At 42.1% G+C, this 23,874-nt stretch overlaps 1 protein-coding gene across 1 annotated transcript in view; it reads right to left on the reverse strand.

Moving 5' to 3' along the window:
- STK32B (serine/threonine kinase 32B) overlaps positions 1 to 23,744 on the reverse strand; it is a 440,698-nt gene extending 416,954 nt beyond the window's left edge. The window contains exon 1 of the mRNA XM_039468436.2: positions 23,381 to 23,744. Coding sequence (XP_039324370.1) covers positions 23,381 to 23,432 — 52 coding nt within the window. The 5' untranslated portion in view covers positions 23,433 to 23,744. The remainder of the gene's footprint in view (positions 1 to 23,380) is intronic.
- Between the last annotated feature and the right edge of the window lie 130 nt (positions 23,745 to 23,874).

The raw sequence follows: 23,874 nt of genomic DNA on the forward strand, positions 1-23,874 counted from the left end.
CATGGAAGACCAATGTCTTATGAGTTATAAATTATAAAGACATTTACACCCTTTATTCCAATAACCACACTGTTGGGAATTTATGCTGAATAAATAACAATACACAAAAATTGATTTTATTGCCCCAAAATGTGCATACAAGCTCCCTTCAAATTCCTGGGTGTCTCTTGAAATGAGCATGAATGGGGTGAAACTCCAAGGAGGCTGGTGAAACAATGGGTGAAAAATCGAAAGAGCTGAGTAGAGATTTCAGCAGCTGCCCAGTGTTGGAGACAGAGAGTTTGAAGTTCAAATTAAGTGTAGTAAGAGTAAGTACCACATCCCAGAAGTGATGGATACACTCTAGAATGAGAAGCCAAACCAAAAGAGACCCATTCTAACAAAGCCTGAAACCACATATCTAAAGATCAAAATGAACTTCCAGAAATTCATTTTCCTAGTTGAATAAAAGTCAACGCTCTTCAGAGGAAGTAAACAATCTAGTAGAAATCACATAACTGAGAGATACAATATCTGAAATAAAAAGTTCATTGAATAAAATAGTATAGTATTCATTAAAACATTCTGAAATGATAATGCTAGCTAATAATTATTGTGCCAGACATGTGTTTAGTGCTTTACATGTGCTATCTTCTACAATATAGCATCTATAATATCTAGCATACAAAGAAAATTACTAGATACATTTTTAAAAAACAGAAGAATGTGTTCATGGTAAAGAAAACAACATCCATAGAAACAGACCCAACATGACTAAGATGTTGAAATTAGCACAGTTTTTAAAGAACTTACAGGAAAAATAAATAAATACAGTGGATATAGGCATGAGGAATTTCAGCAGAGATACAGAAAATGTGGGGGAAAAAAACAAATGAAGGTCCTAGAACTAGAAAATATAATATCTCAAATTTTAAAATTCATTGACTAGAAGGAGAGGGCTGGACAATGCAGAAGAGGGGATCTGTGAACTTGTCAGGTCAATAAAAACCGTATCCAAACTGAAGCAGAATAAGAAAAGATATTTCACACACACACACACACACACACACACACACACACACACACATATATATATATATATATATATATATATATATATATATATATATACACACACACAAATGAATAGGATCTCCAGTAGTCCGTGGAATGCTATTAAGTAGTCTAAAATACATGTTACTGAAGTTCTAAAAGGAGGAGAGAGAGAGACGAAAAAAGGGGTAGGGGAAATATGTGGGAAGAGAGAGAGAATGTGGTAGAAAGTGTAAAAAATATTGGCTTAAAGTCTTCCAAATTTGATTTAAAATATCAATCCACAATCCAAAAAGCTCTGAAAACCCTAAGAAGAATTAAAGCTAAGAAAAGCACATCTTGATATGCGATAGGCAAACTGATAAAAGATAGAGAAAAATTCAGGAATAAAAAAACACATTATCTACAGAAGAACAATGATTTGAATGATGGCTCACTTACAAGAAAGAACAAAGACAAGGAGATAATGAAATGATATCTTTAAACTGCTAAAAAAAATGTCAACTGAGAATTCTATGTCTGGTGAAAATACTCTTCAAAACTGACAGTGAAATAAAAATGTTTAATTAAATAAAAACAAATTATTTGTTCTTAGCAAGCCTGTACTAACTGAAAGAGTAACAAATTATTCAGGCTGAAGACAAATAATATGTGATAAAATTTTCAATCCATAAGAAGTAATTAAGAGCACTGGAAACATTATATATGTGGGTAAATATAATTTTTTTTTTTTGAGACAGTTTCATTCTTGTTACCCAGGCTGGAGTGCAATGGCACAATCTCAACTCACCGCAACCTCTGCCTCCTGGGTTCAGGCAATTCTCCTGCCTCAGCCTCCTGAGTAGCTGGGATTACAGGCGCATGCCACCATGCCCAGCTAATTTTTTGTATTTTTAGTAGAGACGGGGTTTCACCATGTTGACCAGGACAGTCTTGATCTCTTGACCTCGTGATCCACCCACCTCGGCCTCCCAAAGTGCTGGGATTACAGGCGTGAACCACTGCACCTGGCACATTTTTCTTTTTTTAAAAAAAAAAAAAAAAAAACCTGTTACTTAAAAAATAATAATCACATACCAAGAGTTTTATATCACATGTAGAAATAAAAACATATGACAAAATAAGAAAACAAATGGGAAAATTGAATTATACTATTATGTTTTTAAAATTTCATTTGTAGCAGCATAATAATGCAAGTAAGACTGTGATAAATTAAAGATGTATATTGCAAATCCCTATAGTACCTTCAGCATAAAAGTTGTGATAGAATTTTTAAAAATCATTAGACTAACAAAAAATACAAAAAGGAAAAAAAGAAGAGCAAAGAACACAGAGAACAAATAGAAAACAGAGACCAAGGTGGTAAAATTAAACCACCTTAAGTAAATCCAACCACATCAATAACTGTATTAAATATAAATAAACCAAATACTTTAATTAAAAGGCAGAAGTTTCCCAGCAAAATACAAAAGGAAGACCCAACAGTATGCTATTTAAAGTGATGCCTGTGTTCAAAGATACAAATAAATTAAAAAGCTGCTGTGATCACATTAATAGCAGCCATGTCTAATTCAAAACAAGTTGTATTTTCAGAGATAAACAGAATACTTTCTAATGACAAAAGGGTCAATTCATCAAGAACACAAAGTAATCCTAAATGTGCATATAGTAACATAATTTGAAAATACATAATCACTGACAAAATTAAATGTAATAGAAAATTCACAATCATACATAAAGATCTTAATACTTTTTTCTCAGTAATTAACCTTTTAAAAAGCAACAAAACTCCATAAGGATACGGGAGACTTACCCTAAGTGAGATTTATAAAACGCTACACCAGTAACTATAAGACATATATTCTTTTCAAGTGTAGATGGCATGTTTACCAAGGTAGATCAAATGCTGAGTTATAAGTCTGAATAAATACCAAATGACTGCAAATAAACAGAATTGGGAGTGAGAACCTGAGACAAGTGAGAGAGGTGAGTCTGCCTGGACACCTGTTCTAGATTTCTCAGGGTCTTGGTGTTGAAATGGTGAGGCTGAAAGATGAGAGTGAAGGGACAGGAATGAGAAGAGCACAGGTAAGGGGCCATGTGCATGTCCAAGGAAGGGAAAGTTCAAGGATGACTCTACAGTGTGAGCCTGAGAAGGAACAGAATCATTACTTGCTGAAGTAGAAAAGACTGAGGAAAGAGCACATTTGAAGATGGGAATAGAAGCAAGAGTGCAATTTCTACTAGATTCCCATGTAAAAATGTGCAGTTGCCAATTAGAATTTTGAGTCTGCAAGGTACAAGTTAAGCATGCAAACAAACAGCAACAACAAAGAGAGAGTTGTCTGTGTAGAAGAAACTAGTAATATTTTTTTAATTGCATTTTAGGTTTGGGGGTACATGTGAAGAACATGCAAGATTGTTGCATAGGTACACACATGGCAGTGTGGTTTGCTGCCTTCCTTCCCCTCACCTGTATCTGTCATTTCTCCCCATGCTATCTCTTCCCACCTCCCCACCTCCCCGTCCCTCCCCCATTTCCCCCCAACGGATCCCAGCGTGTAGTGTTCCCCTCCCTGTGTCCATGTGTTCTCATTGTTCAACACCCGCCTATGAGTGAGAACATGCGGTGTTTGATTTTCTGCTCTTGTGTCAGTTTGCTGAGAATGATGGTTTCCAGGTTCATCCATGTCCCTACAAAGGATGCAAACTCATCGTTTTTGATGGCTGCATAATATTCCATGGTGTATATGTACCACATTTTCCCTATCCAGTCTATCGTTGATGGGCATTTGGGTTGGTTCCAGGGATACTAGTAATATTTTAAATAACTATTACTTTAAACTCATTTCAAACCAATACCCTATTTGAGAACTTCTGCCCTACAGGTTTCAGCTATAAGTTTATATCAGAATTTAACACTCTATTCCCATTAATTACAAACAGACCATATTCCCATTAATTACAAACAGATAAATGCATCCAGAAAGATGAGGAGCCGGGGCATTGCATACAAGGGTCACTAAGAGGTATGAGACAAGAAACAACCCAAATTGCCAACCTGTATTCCAGGGCCTGATCTTCGGTATAATTTTCCAGCTAAGAAAGAAAAATGATTCTAAATTATAGTTTGTTTCTCTCCTTACCCATCACATCCCAGAAATTAAAGGAATTGGTAAAATATAAGTTCTGAAAGACTTATAGACATAGTTTAAGTCCATGATACCTCAGAAAGATCAGAAAAATTTGTTATTTTCTGGAAGAAATAAAACACCAATGCAAATCACTTTCAAATGCAAATCCTAAGCAAGCATAATTCTGGTTAACGCATGAAAGGTGGGTTCTGCTAAGCTTCTTTGATTCTCCAAGAAGATTGATGGCGTAATTATACTCTGGAGAGGAAGGTTAAGAAACTGTGTTGAAACTTATTAAATATGACATGCAATGACTTTTCGATTTTGTTTGGAAAGTGTGCTTAAAAATAATTATATTTTAAATGGAATTTATAAATATCTTATACCACTTAAATGAACGGTAGAGGATTCTGCTGCAGCACAATTATGTTATGTCTGATAAGCTTTATTTCCTACAAGTGAGAACTCACTGGCATTTTCCACAGGATCAAGGGGATGGAAGGTTTATAAAGCATCTGTAGGCATATTTTTGTGTTCATATGTACATCAAGGTATAGTGGTTAAAAATAACTGTATACATATATGCAAACATAGCCAATAGTATGGGCATTTGCAGCCCTCCTCTCTCTCTTGTGGAGTAACATGTTTTCCTAGTGACCAATTTCTTCCCTGCCAACCCATCCCTCAGTCTGGACCTAGTGTGATCATTTCAAACTGAAAACCTGGTCACATCACTCCCCATATTAAAACCACTAAGTGTCTCCTCATCTTCTGCTAATAGAGCCAGCTTCAGGGACTTGCAACCTGTGCCTACAGTATTCTGCTCTCAGGAGGGCTCAGTGCTGGGTTTAATGATCTCCAAGTAAGATAATTTCCGAAGTCATGAGGCTTTGGGCTTCAACATGGCTTATTTTGGGAGACACAATTCAACCTACAGTATTAGGCATTCAAGGACTTTTCTAGTTTTCCCCTCAAGCACCTAAAATGACAGACATTTTCTAAAGGACAGGGGCTCATTATCTAATCCTCCCTAAGCGCCCATTCCAGCCCCCAGTCTCTCCATAGGGCCTGCCAAGAAATACATCAAAAACAAGGCTCCAAGACTCAAAAGTCAGCTTGCTCTTTTGTCTCTGAGATTTTGCTTTGGAAATGATTACCACAGCGCATGCACAGGAGCAGAAGTTATACATCCAGTGCTCCCATCCACCATTCCTCCACATTTTCATATGTATGAACGCCTTCTTGTGTGACATTCCATGAGCACAGCTTTCTGTGGACTCAGGAGGTCCCACAGGACCCAAAGGGAGTGCAAGATAAGTGGGTTTCATCTGCAGCTGGGTGCTCAGAACATTGATGGCCCTAAAAGGCTGCACGTTCTGTTCCATCCAGAATAACTTGCTTCAAACACAGCAAGGGAAAGATGGTGCTCTGAGTGAATGGAACTGCCAGGGAGCTCTACCATATCCTTTCTTACGTGTGTCTTTGTGTCCAAATTTCACCTCTTTACAAGGACACCACTTGGATTGTACTGGGCCCATTCTAACGACCTCATTTTAATTTGATTATCCTGTATCTCCAAGTAAAATCATTTCCAAAGTCATGAGGGTTTGGGCTTGAACATGTCTTATTTGGGAGACACAATTCAACCTACAGCGTTAGGCATTCAAGGACTTTTCTTGTTTTCCCTTCAAGCACCTAAAATGACAGACATTTTCTAAAGGATAGGGCTTATTATCTAATCCTCCCTAAGCCCCCGTTCCAGCCCCCAGTCTCTCCATAGGGCCTGCCAAGAAATACAGCAAAAACAAGACTCCAGGACTCGAAAGTCAGGTTGATCCATGTCAACAGCAACAACGTGACACAAAGAGACTTCTCCCCAACCACCGGTTCCACATGACTTGCCAGACTCAGGCTTCTAAAAACGAGCCTCCGCCTTCCTGACAGGTAGCATGAGGGTTCAGCCAAAGAAGCTTTGAGGACAGAGTCCATCAGAATGTGCTGTTTCCTAGGAGAATGGAAATGAGAAAGAACTGCCTCACAGTTGGGATGGAATATTAGCTGGGAGTAAGCCAGAGCCACCTTCTTCTAGCCGAATAAACAGCAGCCCCCTGCCTGCCTTCTCTCCATGTTTTATTGCCTCCCATGTTGAGCCAGTCATCCCCTTGAGTGCTGCCCACGTATGATGAAGCCATTCGTATACGGCTACCTCACTCCATCCTCACAAGGACCATGTCAGAGTGCATCCCCATTCTTCAGTGGAAGAAACTGAGGCTTGGAGAGCATAAGTAGTTGGCCCATGCTGACAAAGCCAACATGCAGAAAAGGCAGGATTTGAACCCAGACTTGTGTGACCCCAAAATCTGTGCCTTTGACCTCCACGTAGAATCTTCAGTCATAAAATTTTAGTAAACCTTATATAGTGCTTATTACTGCCAGACTGTGTAAGCACTTTACCTATATTAACTTATTTAGTACTCACATCAATGTATGAAGTAAGTACCAATTAACCCCCATTTTACAGATGAAGAGACTGAGGGTCAGAGTGGTGAAGAAACTTACTCAGATCACTCAGCCAGAAAGTAGCAGAACCAGCTTTCAACTCCAGGCAATTCAGCTCCAGGGTCTGTGCTCTTAACCACTATGCTATGTCAGGGGTATACCTGGTGGAATTTTCCATGATGGAGCTGGATAGGGGTCTTGGTACATCTCAGATACACATAAGCACAAGGCCCATGGCCTATCTCTAAACTGGGCTGGAAGGTGGAGCGCAGTTTAGAGAACTGCCTAAAAGAGCACACGGTGCAGCTCCAGTATCAAAAAGCAAGTGTGGTGCTCACACTCCTACAAGAACCTGCCATTACACTGAACTAAAACACAAAGCCCTAAGCTGAGCATACCTTGCAAACCTCTCCACAGCTCCAAACTTGCATCTGTACAACTGCCACGCAGCACTGCTGCTCATTCACACATTTACAAATGCATTCCAAAATCATCCGTGGAAGAAGTCACACACTGAAGGTCTCCGAAAGGTTAACAAATCAAAGGTTACTACCTACTGGACCTTTGCCAAGGGAGTAGCTCTTACGTTCTTGTGACATACATATGCATACACAAAGGGCACTATGTGAGTAATGAATATGGTAATGAAAAAAATCTTACTGCACTGAATATCACTGTTTCGCATCCATCTTAATTTTTATTTTGTCTCATTTTCTGTTTAGAGTTGTCACAATCCAGCTCAAATTTAAAGCAGAAATATAAAGTGTCCCTGTAAGAAAAAGCTATAAAAGTCATCATTAAGATGGAGAAGAGTATCAAACCATAGTACAGGTACTACATGGCTACAGTACAAAAAATAATTCTGCAAGTGGGATGCAAATTAATGAGTCTTGGGAACAGCCAACATGAGGGAAAGAGCTTTTCAGTTACACAGAAAGAAGTGAGACCAAGCATCACAATTTTATCACCTAAGACAACTCAGTTAACCTCTTGGAACTCTAATTAATCTCCAGGTATAAAATGGAGCTAATGAAACCTCTCTCACACTGTTACTTAAACATTAGAAACTGGCAAGTTGGCTGGAACTGGAGGCCATGATTCTAAGTGATATAACACAGGAGTGGAAAACCAAATGCTGTATGTTCTCACTTACACGTGGGAGCTAAGTACGCAAAGGCTTACAGAGTGCTCTAATAGACATTGAGACTTGGAACAGGGGAGACTGGGAAAGTGTGAGAGATGAAAAACTGCATATTGAGTACAGCATACGCTCCCTCAGTGACTGGCGCACTAAAGTTTCAGACTTCACCATTATATTAGGTTGGTGCAAACGTTATTTTGGTTTTTGCCATTGAAATTTAACTTTCAATGGATGAATTGTATAGGGTGGTGCAAAAGTTATTGCGGTTTTTGCCATTGAAAACAACGTAAACAATTCATCCATGTAACCAAAAACTACTTTGATATGGTTTGGATTTGTGTCCCTGACCAAATCTCATGCTGAATTATAATCCCTAAGGTGGAGGTGGGATCTGGGGAGAGGTGACTGGATCATGAGGGAGGGCTTCCCACTTCAGTGCTGTTCTCATGATAGCATGCTCATGAGATCTGGTTGTTTAAAAACATCGGCGCCTCCTCCCTCTCTCTTATCCTCCTGCTCCAGCCAGGTAAGATGTGCCTGCTTCCCCTTTGCCTTCTGCCATAACTGAAAGTTTCCTGAGGCCTCCCTAGAAGCCATCATGCTTCCTATACAGCCTGCAGAAACATGAGCCAATTAAACTTCTTTTGTTTATAAATTACCCAGTCTCAAGGTATTTCTTCAGAGTAGTATGAGAATGGACTAACACACACTTGTACCCTTAAAGCTGTTGAAATAAAAATAAAAATAAAGATCATATAACAAATGTTTGGCCCATAGTAGGTATTTATTAAATATAATTTTATTTTCCCTTTCCCTATGCTTTCTCCTTTAGATACCAGGAAGGAACCTATAATCTTTCAAAGGTTATACAGTGATTATTCTTAGTCTTTTCTGATACTCAAGAACCAGCAGCTACAATGATAGCCATTTTCTAAAGCAGTGGGACGTCCAGGAGAAACTTCAGGAGCCACAGACCCAGTCCTTGTAAAGTCTACAGTCTTGTTGGGGAGACAGACTGATACGGTTTGACTGTGTCCCCACCCAAGTCTCATCTTGAATTGTAGCTCCCATAACGGAATCATGAGGGTGGTTCCCCATCCTGTTCTCATGATAGTAAGTCTCTATGTAGTTCCCCGTTATTGAATCATGAGGGTGGTTCCCCAACCTGTTCTCAAGGTAGTGAGTAAGTCTCACAAGATCTGATGGTTTTATAAGGGAAAAGCCTTTCACTTAGTTCTCATTCTCTCTTGCCTGCTCCCATGTAAGATGTACCTTTTACCTTCCACCATGATTGTGAGGCCTCCCCTCAGCCACATGGAACTGTGAGTCCATTAAGCCTCTTTCCTTCATAAACTGCTCAGTCTCAGGTATGTCTTTGTCAGCAGTGTGAAAATAGACTCATATACTGACTTAAGGAAATAACCACAGGAGTAAATGCAGAATTATAACTGTGTTCAAGCTATGAAGGAGCATAGTGTAGAAGGGGACCTTCTAGGAAGAATTACCTAGTCTAGGAAGCAGATAAAGCATCTTGAAGAAAGATAAGTGGTAGATGACTGAGTCAAATGTGGTAGGATGGAGACAGGGTTTCAGGCAGAGCAAACAACCTACAGTAAGGCCCTGGGGCAGGAGTAAACTTTTTAAAAACTGAAAGAATGGCTGTGTGGTTGAAGAATATAAATAATAACATTGACTACAAGAGAAAGAAATAGCTACATTTATGGGACAGTTGCCATGTGCCAGAGATTTGGCTAAGAACTTTAAGTGCAGTGACTAATTGAACTTATGCAGTGAAGGGGAATACAGCGTGCAGTGAGGTGGGAGAGCTGGGTAGGTTTTAGACCACACATGGTTTTGAAGGATGTATTGCAGGTTATAATCTTTGTCCTGAGAGCAACGGAAGCCATTGAAAAATGCTAAGCAAGGACACGACCCTACTTGTGATTTGAAGCTATTTTCTAGCTGTTGAGTGTGGGATATTCTGAAAGTGAAAAGAGAAGACAGGGAGACCCGTCAGGAAGCCCAGGGGAGCCCACAGGAAATGCGATGTTTGAATTGAGGTGGTGGCGGTATGGCTGGAAACACATGCAGATTTGTGAGCTACTTAGGAGATAAAATCAAATAGCCAGGTGCTTAATTAGATTTGTGGGGATAAAAGCAAAACCTGAGATCCGTTGGCTTCTGTAACTGAATGGATAATGATCTGTACACTAAACTAGGAAATTCTGCAAGAAAACTACTTCAGTGAAGTCGTGTTGATTTTGAGGTAATAATCTTTTGAGATATCCAAGTGGAATTACAGGAAACCAGAGGTTTGAAAATCAGAGGAGAAATAGGAATTAAGGTAAAAAATTACTGAGTCTGGCCAGGCATGGTGGCTCACATCTGTAATCCCAGCAGTTTGGGAGGCTGAGGTGGGAAGATCACTTAAGGCCAGGAGTTTGAGACTAGCCTGGCCAACACAGTGAAACCCTGTCACACTAAAATTACAAGAATTCGATAGGTGTGGTGGTGCACGCCTGTAATCCCAGCTATTCAGGAGGCTGAAGCAGGAGAATCGTTTCAAACCGAGAAGCAGAGGTTGCAGTGAGCTGAGATCGTGCCACTGCACTCCATCCTGGGCAACAGAGCAAGACTCCGTCTCAAAAAAAAAAAAAAATGACTGAGTCACTGTCATATAGAAATATATGTCAGTTATTAATTTATTGACTCTCAGCTCCACATGAAATTTGTGATACTGGAGCTGGAGCCTGCAGACATTTCTCCTTTTCCAGCTGGCCTCGTGTTAGGCATTGCCAATCGAGGCACAGGAGAGACACTGTAAGAACAGAGTGAGAAGAGGACTTTCTTCCTTCTTACAGTGTGCTGTTTTCCACTTGGCATTTAGTGGGTTTGTGTCCAGGGGGCCTAGCAGTCCTCATCTCAGTGGCACTCATGGACCAGCTGCAGGTACTTCGTGGGCTGCCTGTTCTGGCAACAATGCTTTCTCCAGAGAGATCTGAATCACAGACTTCGTGGAGAAGGGAGCCACCTTCTAAGTTTCTGAGTTCTTTCTCTTGCTCACTCTTCCTCAGCCCTAGAGAGACTAGGGGTTTTGCTGAAGTTGCTACTTCTCTACCTCCTAGAGTCCTCTTTGACTCCACTTAGCAGTTAACCGTTTTACTGGTTGACAGTTCTTGGAATTACATTTTCCCTTTTTGAAAACTGGTGTAGTTTCTGGGTCCTAACTGTACCCTGACTGATACAGAGTGACTGAACATGCAGAGGTTGACAGGATCACCCAGGGAGACAGCACAGAAAGCTAAGTAAGAGGTCCCATTGCTCAGTCTTGAGGCACTCCAGGCTTCACTGCTAGTGAGAGGAAGCCAGCCTTGCAAAGTAGGAGAAATGACAGCCAGAAAAGCAGGGGGAAACCTCGGACAGTGTAACGTTACCAAAACTAAGAGGAAATATTGCTTCAATAAATAATACGCAAAAATCTTAAGGTGGAGAAAGTTTTCTTATACACAAATATATTTTTATATATTATATACTCATAATAATATGTATTTATATATAATTGTTATAAACATATGCAACATAGAATATTTTATATATCATATAATTTTTGTGTATAAATATGCATATTTATACAGAACTCTAAGTTTCTGAGTTTTTTCTTGTTCACTTGTGTATAAATATGTATATTTATTTATACACATAAGAAACCACAAGGGAAGTTTAATAGTTATGACTAAATCAAAATAAAGACATTTATGAAGTCAATGAATATCATAAAGGGCTTGAAAAGTGAAATCACAAAACAGGGTAAAATATTTGCAACAAATAACTGACAAAGAAATGTCATGTAGACAATATAAAGAGCTACAAATCAATCAAAGAAAACAGACTTCTAATTAAAAAATTAACAAAACTAGGAACAGGAACTTCGCAAAACTAGACACAACTGGGAACTAAATATATAAAGACACTTCAACTTCATTAGTGATAAAATGCAATTTAAAACAATGAAATACTATTGTATGCTCAATCAATTGGCAAATATGTAAAAGCAACAGTAATACTGTCAAAGAAATAAAGGTATGTTGTTCAACAAGTTAGCACTTTAAATGTAGCTAACACAGATTAAGACATGCTGCAAATGTAAAATACACACTCAATTCAAAGACACAGTGTGAATAAACTAATCTAAAATATCTCAATAATTCTGGTATTTATTGCACACTGAAATGATAATATTTAGCCAGCACTCTGGAAGGTCAAGGCAGGTGGATGACTTGAGGTCAGGAGTTCGAGACCAGCCTGGCCAACATGGTGAAATCCTATCTCTACTAAAACTACAAAAATTAGCTGGGCATGGTGGTGGGCACCTGTAGTCCCAGCTACTTGGGAAGCTCAGGCAGGAGAATTGCTTGAGCCCAGGAGGCAGAGGCTGCAGTGAGCCGAGATCACACCACTACCCTCCAGCCTGGGCGACAGAGCAACACTCTGTCTTAAAAAAATAAAAAAGATAATATTGGGGGTATATTTGGTTAAATAAAATGTATTATTAAAATTCAGTTCAGCCATTTCTTTCTGCTTTTACAACATCAATACTGGTAAATTTTAAACTGCATATGTGGCTCACATTTGCTGACTGAATCACATTTCTATAGAACAGTGCTGATGTAGAGCCATGGAGATGCCAGTGCATGACAGAGTGTACATTAGTATGACCACATTGGTAAACAATTCGCCATCCTCTTACAAGATTTGGACACACACCTACTCTATGACCTAGCAGCTCTCCTGTGGCATAGATCCTCGAGAAAATCGGATATATGTGCACTAGGGTACATACACAAAGTTGTTCACAGCCATATGTGTATCTCATAATAGTAAAGAACGAAAAGCAGTATAGTACAATCAATATCCGAAGACAGAATAAATGAGTTACGCTATAGTAACTGAATGGAACAGTAGTGAAAACAAGTAGATGGCAGCTATTCACAGCAGTGTGGATGAATTCTACAAGCACGATCTTGAGTGAAAACAGCAAACTGTGCAAAACACATAACACATGCCACCATTTTTATAAATTCCAAAAACAATAAAAACTAAACATTGTACTGTTTAGGGGTTCAAAAACATCGGAAAAGTGATGGGGCACACCCAAGGAGCTTCAGGGGAGCTGTGCATGCTCTATTTCTTCCATTGGATGGTGAAGTTCACCAGTTAGCTCATTTGACCCAAAAAGACGCAACTTACAGTTATCTGTTGCCTTCAAAAACGAAAAGATCACGATGACCCTAGTCAGAGCTGCTTAACCAAAATGAGAAAAAGCTAGATGTAAAAAGAAGCTAGATCAAAGAAGACAGACTTCTAATTAAAAAATTAATTAAATTTAGGTGATTTGAGGAATACGTTATCACTGGGAAAGTAAAGACACCAAGTGTGGATTGCTTTTTCACGAAGCTCTGTTATCAAAGTGAGGAGAGCTGAGTAGTAGATCTTAGGTGGCATAGGGGTTAGGGAGAGCTTATCTTTAAGACAGAAGGCACTCATGTACAGTAAATACTGAGGAGAGGAGTTCTGCCTCCAGTGGACTAGAATATTTTTGGTCAACCTTCCCGCTAAGTAAAACTATAACTGTATAATAATTATACTTTTGAAAAATCTGTTTCAAGGAGTTGCAAAGATATCAAGGGAAGAAAGAACTCCAGGACAAATATCCAGGAGAAAGGAAAGTTCAAAGAAGTGGGCACAGCAAGTGGAACCTGCCAATCATGAAAGCAGATTCCAAGAAGAGAAGCTGAGGAGCTCCCGGGAGGGGCCAAACCCTGAACTTCAGAACTACCAAAAAGGAGGAGGCTTGGTAAACACCTAGGATTTCATAAGAATACCACAGGGCTACATTCCAGCAGTAAGTGTGAAATACAGACCATTCCTCACAGGACTTCAAACCATTTGAGTCTCTGTGAGGATTTAAGATGAAGCCTGATTCCTATCACCTCTAACAAAGATGCCTGCAAAGGCCAGAAGGAAAATCTTTCTGAGGAAATATAATATCATCCAAAGCTTCAAATGATCTCTATACTATTTCCTATATAATACCCAGCATGTAAGTATTTTTTAAAAAGGCAAAGTAGAGGACAAGATATGTTTAAAATGAAACAATAGGCAATAGAAATAGACCCAAAGGGTTACCAAATAACAGAGTATCAAACACATCTTCTAAACGAACTTGGCTAATGTTTAAGACATTAAAAAGTAAGTTTTGAGAATTTCTGCAGAGATTTGAAAGTCATAAAAGAGAACCCACTGGCAATTCTAGAACTGAAAAACACAATAAATAATATTAAGAAGTTAATGGCTATACTTAATAGCTGAAGTGACTAAAAAAAGAGATAAGCCAGAAGAAAATATTCAGACTAAAACAAGGAGAGAAAAAAAAAAAAAGACACAGAAATATTGTTAAAGCCAGATAGGGCACAGTGATAAGGTCTGATACCTTTGCATTTTGAGTTTGATAATGTGAAGAGAAGGGGGAAATGTCGGAAGCAATGTTAAATGACACCAAAAAATCCCCCAAAATGAATAAAGCCACTAAGATACAGATTCAAGCAGCACTAACAATGAGCAGAGATGGCCAGATCATCATACGTATGCATGGCATCGTCTAGTTTCTGAAAGGGAATATAAAATCTTAAAAGCAGCTTGGCAAGAAAACCAGAAAAGCTTAAAAGGAACAAAAATAGTACTGGCAGCTGTCTTTTGCTCAGAAACAATGGAGGCCAAAAGACAATAAATCATATCTTAAAAATGCTGAAGACAATACCTGCTGACATAGAATTTGATAACTGGCAAAATAACCACTCATAAGTAAAGTCTAAATAAAGACATTTTCAGACAAGTACAAAGTGAGAGAATTTGTCACTACAAAACATGCAATGAAAGAAATGACAAAGAGAAGACTTCATCAAAGGAAACTAATTCCGTTGGAAACTCATAAGTGAAATAAAAAATAAAGTATAGAATACAGGAGTAAATATAATCAATGCTCTAAGGCTCTGTCTCCAAAACCTAGAAAAAAAATGGTAAATGAAGCCAAAAAGTATACAGAAGAAATTATTTTTAAAAAATCAGTGAATCAAAAGGAAAACATAAAAATCAAAGCCAAAATTTATTTTTAAATTTAAAAACTGATAAACCAAGAAAGGCCAATCAAAAAAATGAGAAAGCACAAATTACCAAAATCAGAATTGAAAAAGGAGATATCACTACAGAACCTACAAACATTGGAAAAGATAGTAAGAGGATATTGTGAATAACATTATGTCACTAAATTTGAAATATAAATAACAACAGTCCTTCACAAATTCCCCCATAGTTTGACATACTTCCTATTTCTTTTAATGAGACCAGTATAACATTGATACAAAAACTTAATAAAGCCATTAAAAAATGTCTCTTCCTTCCTATTCTCTGATAGTGCTTGTAGAGGATTATTATTATTTCTAATGTTTGGAAGAAATTACCTGTGAAGACATCTGAGGCTAGACTTTTCTTCACAGGAAAGTTTTATTACAGATTTAGTTCTATTCTGATATTTAAATTTCCCTCATATTATTTCAGCAAGTTGTGCTTTTATAGAGTAATTATTTTGTCCACTTCAAATGTATTGGCATAAGGTTTGTATTATCTTCTTATGAAAAAGTTATAAACAAAATATTAGCAAATCAAATCCAAGAATATATCATATCATGATAAAGTGGTGTTTACCCCAATAATTAAAAGTTGATTTAACATTTCAAAATCAATCAATATAATTCTTTGTCTGATCAGAAAAAGGAGAAAAGTCACATATCATCTCAATAGATACAGAAAAAGGCATTTGTTTAAATTCAACTACCATGAACAATAAAAACTCTCAGCAAATCAGGATAGAAGGAAACATCTTCAGTGTGATAAAGGGTATCTACAATAACAATGCAGCTAATATAATACTTAATTATAAAATAGTGAATGCTTTCTCCATGAGAGTGGGCTGGTTTAGGTCAGAGTACCAGTCAGGATAGGCTGGGTTACACTGTGGTAATGAGCAGCCCCAAATCTCAGGGGCTTAAGACAGCAAAAGAGCAGTAGCTCACATCTCTAATCTCAGCACTTTGGGAGGCTGAGGTGGGAGGATTGTTTGCACCCAGGAATTCAAGATCAGCATGGGCAACACAGACCCCAAAACCTCAACTCTACAGAAAAAAAAAAATAGCATCTGGATGTGGTGGCTCACACATGTAATCCCAGCACTTTGGGAGGCCAAGGTGGGCAGATCACCTGAGATCAGGAGTTCAAGACCAGCCTGGCCAACATGGTGAAACCCCATCTCTACCAAAAATACAAAAATTAGCTGGGCATGCCTGCACCTGCCTATAATCCCAGCTACTTGGGAGGCTGAGGCATGAGCATTGCTTGAACCCAGGAAGCAGAGGTTGCAGTGAGCCGGTATCACACCACTGCACTTCAGCCTGGGAGACAGAGAGAGACTCTGTCTCAAAAAATAAATAAATAAAATAATAAATAAATTAGCAGGGCATGGTAGTGCATTCCTGTGGTCTACTGTGTAGGCTAACATGGAAGAATTGTTTGAGCCAGGGAGGATGAGGCTGCAGTGAGCTACAATAACACCACTGTACTCCAGGTGGGCACCAGAGTGAGACCCTGTCTCAAAAACAAACAAAGCAAGACAGCAAAAGAGTCTGTCTCACTCATGCCGTGTCTCACGGCAGCCTGGCTGGCAGTGAGTGTGACCTCTGATCCATGTTGTTCTCACTCTGGGAACCAGGCTAAAATAAGTTCCACCATGTGGATCATTGTGGTTGCTCCAACACAGAGTGACATGAAGTGACACTCACTACTTCTTAAACACTTTCTCCAAGATGTGGCATATATGATCTCTGCTCAAACTGACCAAAACAAATCACGTGGTCCTGCATAACTTCAAGGGGACAAGGAGGTATAACTTTTTGTGTGTGTGCACGAAAGTAAAGGGAAACAGGATACTGGTGAGCAGTGACAACGTTCCCACACTGAAACGGTGATAATGTCCCATTTATCACCGTTTCAATGTGTTGATAAATATAAAGAATGAGATATAAAGATATGATAAAAAATATGGTAAATATAAAGAATGAGACATTTATTTTGATGAATTCACAGATGGAGCGCTTCTGGAAGATGAAGCAGAGGCCAAAATCTTCAATGCACAAGGATATTCCGAGGAGGTCAAAAAACCAAGGACTCAGAATAGGAAGATTCCAGGACTGCTAACAACATTGCCATCCATGTTTTCCTTGGTTGGCTCTAGCTAAGGGAATGATCTCAGTCTAATAAAGTCTGTTGTTCTCTTCTTAGGTAACTCAGGTCTGCCTAAACTAGAAATTCTCCTCTGGTATCCTAAACTATGTGTCCTCATTGTTCTCTAAACTAGAATATCCCTTTAGGGTATTAGAACCCTCAACATTCTTTGTAGAACAGTTTCTTCATCTCTGTCTGCCATTGCTCAAAGTCCAGATTGTAGATAATGGTGTAATGCTAAGAGTATTTGTTTCTTCCACTTCTCCTGGAAAAATACCTAAGCTCAGCACCAGACTATTTTGATCCTGCCAAAATACTGATCCTTTATCCCTTAAGGCATTTAAACCCTTCCCTCAAGACTCAACATAAATCCTGCCTTTATCCTAACACCTATTCACTTCAGCTCATATTGCTAGAAAGCCAACGCCTGAGCTCTGCGCCCTTTGGTGATCCCATTAAGCAGGAATTTTGTCTTACCCAGAAAAGAGCAGAGAAGTTTTGCCTTCTCTCATTGGGAAGAGAGGTGACATGTGCACCATGATTAAGAGCTGCCAAGCTACTGGCAGTGTAGGGTCCACTCTGAAAAACCAATCCTCTGCCCAAACAAGTCTCAAGGACAAAACTGAAGGACAAATCCAAGTCATAGTCTCCAATGACTTTACTGGAAATAAATCAGTTTGTTTCTCAATAGCTTCAGAACCCAAAGCAATGTAAAAAATTGGCCTCCAATAGGTGATTGCTTTCATCTTCCATTCAACAAATGGCTGCTCTGTGCCCTCAGTGGCCTTATTCTAGGCCTTGCAGATACAACGGTGGAAAACAAATGAATGCTGCTCTTTGGGAGGTTGCAGTCTAGTGCAAAAGGTGGGTGTGGAATCAAACTAGTAGGGTACGCCAAACTGTCCCAACCTGTGCTCCAAGGAACACAATAACAACAGGTGGGCGGGGGGTGGGGTGGGAGGGATGGATGCTTTTTGTTTATATCTGCCTGCCCAGCATCCACTTTCCCTTTCTCCATTGATACTCCAACATCCCTTGGAAAAATTCTTCACATAGACTCTTAGTCCAAATGCCTCAAGTGGAGCTGACTCTACCCGCTGAAGCCCAAGATGGTCATGTGACCCATCCAGCCAATTCGAGCCTCAAATCTCCCTGCTCACAGTAATTGATTCAAGAATACCCGAGACTCAATTAGAGCCCATCAGAAGTAACCCTGGGACATTTTCTACAACTACTATGAGAAAGATACTCACTTTTTAACATACTCGAGAGTTCTGAATATACCAACATGGAGGCGGTGGGAGCCCCGTGAAGAGACAGCCCGCCTGAGAATGAAGTACAGAATCCAGGAATGAAGATTCTTGATATTACGGGGAGCCTGGTTCCAGCCATGGCTGATGAGACCGACACCTTCATTCATTCACTCATTCATTTATTCACCAAAAATTTACCAGATGTTCCCGGTGTTGTTGTAGGCTTTAGGGATACAGAAGTGAACAAACTATGCAAAATTCCTACCTTAAGGAGCTTGTAACTCCTTCGGAAGAAACAATAACATAAGATCTCTGTATGTAGGGCAGTGGTCCCCAACCTTTTTGGCACCAGGCACCGGATTCATGGAAGACAGTCTTTCCATGGACAGGAGGATGATGGTTTTGGGGTGAAACTGTTCCGCCTCAGATCATCAGGCGTTAGATTCTCTCGCAGCTCCCTACTGTGAACTGTGCATGTGCACAACCTAGATCCTGTGAGAATCTAATGCTGCTGCTGATCTATCTGGCAGGAGGTAGAACTCAGGCATTAATGCTCCCTGCTTGCCACTCACCTCCTGCTGACAGCCCAGTTCCCACAGACCAAGGACCAACACCAGTCCATGACCCAGGGGTTGGGGATCCTGACTTAAGGTACTTGCACTGAGTGGAGAAAGACAGACAATAAGCAAGAAAATAAATAAAATAACTAGTATAACAGATGGTGACAACTGCCATGAAAAAAAAATAAAGCAAGAAAAAGGATTTGGACTGACATTTTAAGTACGGTGGTCAATCAGGGTCTAATGAGTCAATAACACTTTCCTGGAGACGGAAGGAAGTGAGAGTGGGCTGTAGGGCAAATGCCCTTAGGCAAGAGGGGCAGGTGCCAGGACCATGGTGTGAGGATGCAGGGCATGTCAGAGGAGCAGGAAGGAGGCAGGTGAGCCAAGAGTGAAAGAGGAAGGTGCCATCTCAGAGGGGAGCACCTGATGGGCAGCTATAAGGCCTTCAGTTTTTATTCTCTCAACAGTGCAAGTTGTGCCTAGGGCTGGAGGGAGGGTTTGAGGGTAGGCTGAGCAGAGCAGAGGACTGATCTGGCCAGTTGCATATTTTAACAGGATCACTCTGACCGCTGCATTGAGGGACACTTATGGGAATAAGGACAGCCCAGTTAAGGACCTAGGGAAGTGATTATAATAATCCAAGCAAGAGCTGTGACCATGGCTTAGACAAGAATGGTAGTGATGGAGAAGACAAGAAACGGCCAGAGCCAAAACATTCCCTTAAAAGCACTTTGTCAGTCCGGGCACAGAGTCAGACCTTGACTCTACCAAAAAAAAAAAAAAAAAATACAAATTAGCCAGGCATGATGGTATAAGCCTATTGTCCCAGCTACTTGGGAGGCTGAGATAGAAGGATCCCTTGAGCCTGGGAAGTCAAGGCGGCAGTGAGCTAAGATCCTGCTACTGCCCTCCAGCCTGGGCGACAGAGTGAGACCCTTTTTTTTTTTTCAAAAAAAAAAGAAAGAAAAAGAAAGCACTTAATGTTGCTTTTCCATCATTTGCAACTAGAGGAGGTTCAGCTAACATACCAAATCTTAGATGCCATCCACAGTAAAGCCACCATGATTTTATGCACCACTTAGAAAAAAGAAACACTGCCAATTAATCTGTGGCATGATCCTTTCTCTGCTTATGATGTATCATGGGAGCATGAACAGCTATGACCACCTGCACACAATGAGTTAAACTTTTGCCGTAAGAATGTGGATGACTCTCCTGTCACAATTACACAATGGCAAGTTTGTAGCTGTGGTTTAGCATCAAAGTACTTAAAAATCAGACTTGTTCCGGTCTGGCAGGTGTTTGCATCTTCAGCCTTCAACCACACAATGACTATGGTTTGGGAGAGCTTGTTTGTTCACTGGACCATGTCACTTCCTGCTTAAAACCCTTCAGTGACTCCAAAATCAGGTCAAAAACACCTGACCATGGCCACTGGCCCTTTGAGGCTGGCCAGGTATTCAGGGTTCATCTTTTGTGCCTTCCAGCTTCACACTCCACAATGCAGGAGTACTAAACCCCCTCAATGCCCCACCCCGACATGAGCCAGGTTTACTCTTCACTATCTGCCTTTGCACATACTCTTCCCTTTCTCTGAAACATCCTTCCCCGCCCCCACCCCATCAGCCACTTCTTCCCCGGGGGTTAACTCCTGCTGTTTCTGCAAGATTCCAGTCTAAAAGAGGAGACCTTTTCAGATGCCTCCTCCCCGCTCTAAGTTAGGGACCCTCCTCCAGGCTATCAGAGTTGCCTGAGCTCACCCACGTCAGGGCACTTGCACACCCTGAGTTGTCCTGGTGGTTTACTTGCTCTGGGAGGGAGCTCCTTAATTGTCAGCCTTCATCCTCCTCATACTCCTGGTGCCCAGCACAGGAGTATGAAAACTATGATCCCTAAATGCAGAAACTATGATCCCTAAATGCCTATGAAATAAATGAGTCGGTTGGTGGCAAGTAACACTGCTTTACCTGTACAAGGAAATGTGTGAGAAATATACTGGCAAAAATTAAACAAGTTAATGTTTCACTGGACTAGAAGCTAGCAAAATGAGAAGAGCTCTAACCTGGTATTTCTTTTATTTATTTATTTTTTATTTTATTTATTTATTTATTTTTTTTGAGACGAGTTTCACTCTTGGTGCCCAGGCTGGAGTGCAATGGTGCAATCTCGTCTCACTGCAACATCCATCTTACAGGTTTAAGTGATTTTCCTGCCCCAGCCTCCCTAGTAACTGCACTTACAGGTGCCCACCACCATGCCAGGCCAATTTTTGTATTTTTAGTAGAGACAGGGTTTCACCAAGTTGGTGAGGCTGGCCTCGAACTCCTGACCTCAAGTGATCTGCCTGCCTCAAAAGTGCTGGGATTACAGGCATGAGCCACCACGCCCTGCCTCCTAACCTTGTATTTAACAGGCACTTAACCTTAGGCCCAATCTGCTTGTAGAATGAGGAACCGGAACAAGAAAATCAAAAGGTTGGCTACACCAGAGATAAATAGTTTGCCAATGAATATTTTCAAGCTGGGGATAAGGGACCGAGATAGTTCTTAATATAAGGGTGGCAAATTTCCAATGTAAATAAAAGAGAAAGATGCTAGGAAAATTACCCAAAGCGTGACCTTTGACGCAGGCTAGAACCACAAACCTCTGCTATTGTGGGTGATGCTGAGTGGTGTTCATACTCTTCCTGGGACACGCAAGAGCCTCCATTACCTCCGTGCCTACCTCTCCTCTGTCCACAGCTGGCTCCTTACCTGCACATACTCCAGACTAAAGACCAGGAAAAGCTGGGGCCTCTCTGTGTCCCCAAGACCCTGCCCTGGTTTCTCTATGCCCTTATCACCATGGATGGTCATTCAGGGCTATTAGACTAGGAACTCCTTTAAGCAAGGATCACATGGGCCTTCCAAAGCAGGTGCTCACTTAACCTTGACTGCATTCATCTATCTTTTTGGGAAGGGCTGTCCAGGTGGGCATCTGAGTAGCACTCACAGCCTTGGGAGTTCTAGAAGCCATCAGTGATCTATGCACACGAACCAATGCCCTGGGCAATGATGACAGACACAGATTTCAAAGCAGACTGTCCTGCCTCAAGGCCAGCTCTACTTCTTACGAACTGTGACCAGGACAGCCCCTTTCTTTTTATTTTGTTTATTTACTTTTTTTGAGACTCAGTCTTGCTCTGTTGCCCAGGCTGGAGTGCAGTGGCGCGATCTCGGCTTACCACAGCCTCCGCCTCCCGGGTTTAAGCGATCCTCCTGTCTCAGCCTCCTGAGCAGCTGGGATTACAGGCGCCTGCCAACACGCCTGGCTAATTTTGTGTATATTTAGCAGAGACGGGGTTTCACCATGTTGAAAAAGAGGACAGCCCTCTTTCTAAGGCAGCCACCTCAAGGGGCATGAAAAGGACTAAGTGAACACTATGTGCTAGCATGCCTGGAACATAGTAAGTACTAAGTCTCAGCTCTTATCTGGGGCACAGTGGAGACTGTCCAGTCAGCACAGCAGGAAACCAGCTTTGAGAGGCTGAGGGCTCTTCACAGATAACAAACGCACAGCTCGGTACTGCTTGCATTTATAAGGCACTTTTCACGGGCATTACTAATAAAGTAGCAAGCGGTAACATAACTCTCATTCCATAGGTAAGGAGACTCATGTTTCAGAGAGGTGAAGTAAGTTTTTCAGAGACATGCCACACTGGAAAGAGGGTTCGGCTGGTCCAAATACTGAGCTCTATCGACCTGAACTGCAAGGACCCAGCCAAGAAGTTCAGATGCGGTTGAACAGCCTCCGCCACTTGTGCACCCGGGAGGCTGCGGAGAGAAAGCAGGACGCCCTCCTCGGAGCCACAGAGTTTAGCAAAGAAAAGTTTCCCTGGGCTGTCCTGGGTGATGGAGGACAGCTGCGTCCAACAAGCCCTTACACGAGGCCAAATGCTTCGTGCGCACACACACGCACACGCGCGCGAGCACGCGGACACACACACACACACACACACACGGTGCAATCCGCCCACCCAGGCCACCTCCGTCAGCCTCGGGCTCTCAAAGAAGCCTCAGCTTCCTGGGGAGCCCAAGCCTAGAAACCTCTCTACCGGCCTCGGAAGTCAACTCCTTCCTTCCACAACACCAAGTGCAGGTTTCAGGTTCGCCTCTCTGAAGACGCCTCCCCAGCCCCGCGCTGGCACCGTCCCGACCCCTACAGGGCACTGGGTGCCGAGGAGTTGCCTGGGCAGAAGCGCCGCGCCTGGCACGGGGTCGGGCATACTCTGCCGGAGCTGGGCGAAGTGGCCGCGCCTGGGTCCCCGCGCCGGGCAGCACGCGGCGCCCCGCCGGCCTCGGCCGAGGGTGACGGAGGGAGGGGAGGCCCAGCCCCCGCCCGAGCGGCGCGGCGCGTGGCGGGAAGTGGCGCCCCACGCCCTCTTACCTTCCTCGTTCTCGTCAAACACGGGGGGCTTGTGGGAGTGGTTCCCGCCCATATTCCGCCGCTGCTGCCGCTGCTACATGCCCGGCCGCGGGGACGCGGGATGCTGGATGCGGGGAGCGCGCCCTGCCCAGGTTGTAGCCGCGCGCGTAGCCCGAGGGGGCCGAGCGCCGCGCAGGGGCGGGACGGCGGCTCCCTCCTCCCGGGCGCCCCTCAGACTGCGCTCGCAGGGACCCCGCGCCCGCCCAGCCCTCTGCCCCGCCCCGCCCCGCCCCGGGCTGCACTCGCAGGTCCTCACGCCGGCGCCCGCCAGCGAACCCGGGAGCTCCCCGCGCCGGGGCCAACGTGCCGCGCTGCTCGCCGGCTACAGCAGGCGGGCGGGAGACGCGAGGCGGCGCGGGAGGCGGGGCGGGAGCGGGGGAGGAGGGGACGCGCGGAGGCCGCGCGCTGGGGGCGGCGGAGGGGACTGAGACCCGGATCGGCCCGAGGAGTCTGAA

Source organism: Saimiri boliviensis, chromosome 3 (genome assembly GCF_048565385.1).
Source record: "Saimiri boliviensis isolate mSaiBol1 chromosome 3, mSaiBol1.pri, whole genome shotgun sequence".
NCBI classification, from domain to species: Eukaryota; Metazoa; Chordata; class Mammalia; order Primates; family Cebidae; genus Saimiri; species Saimiri boliviensis.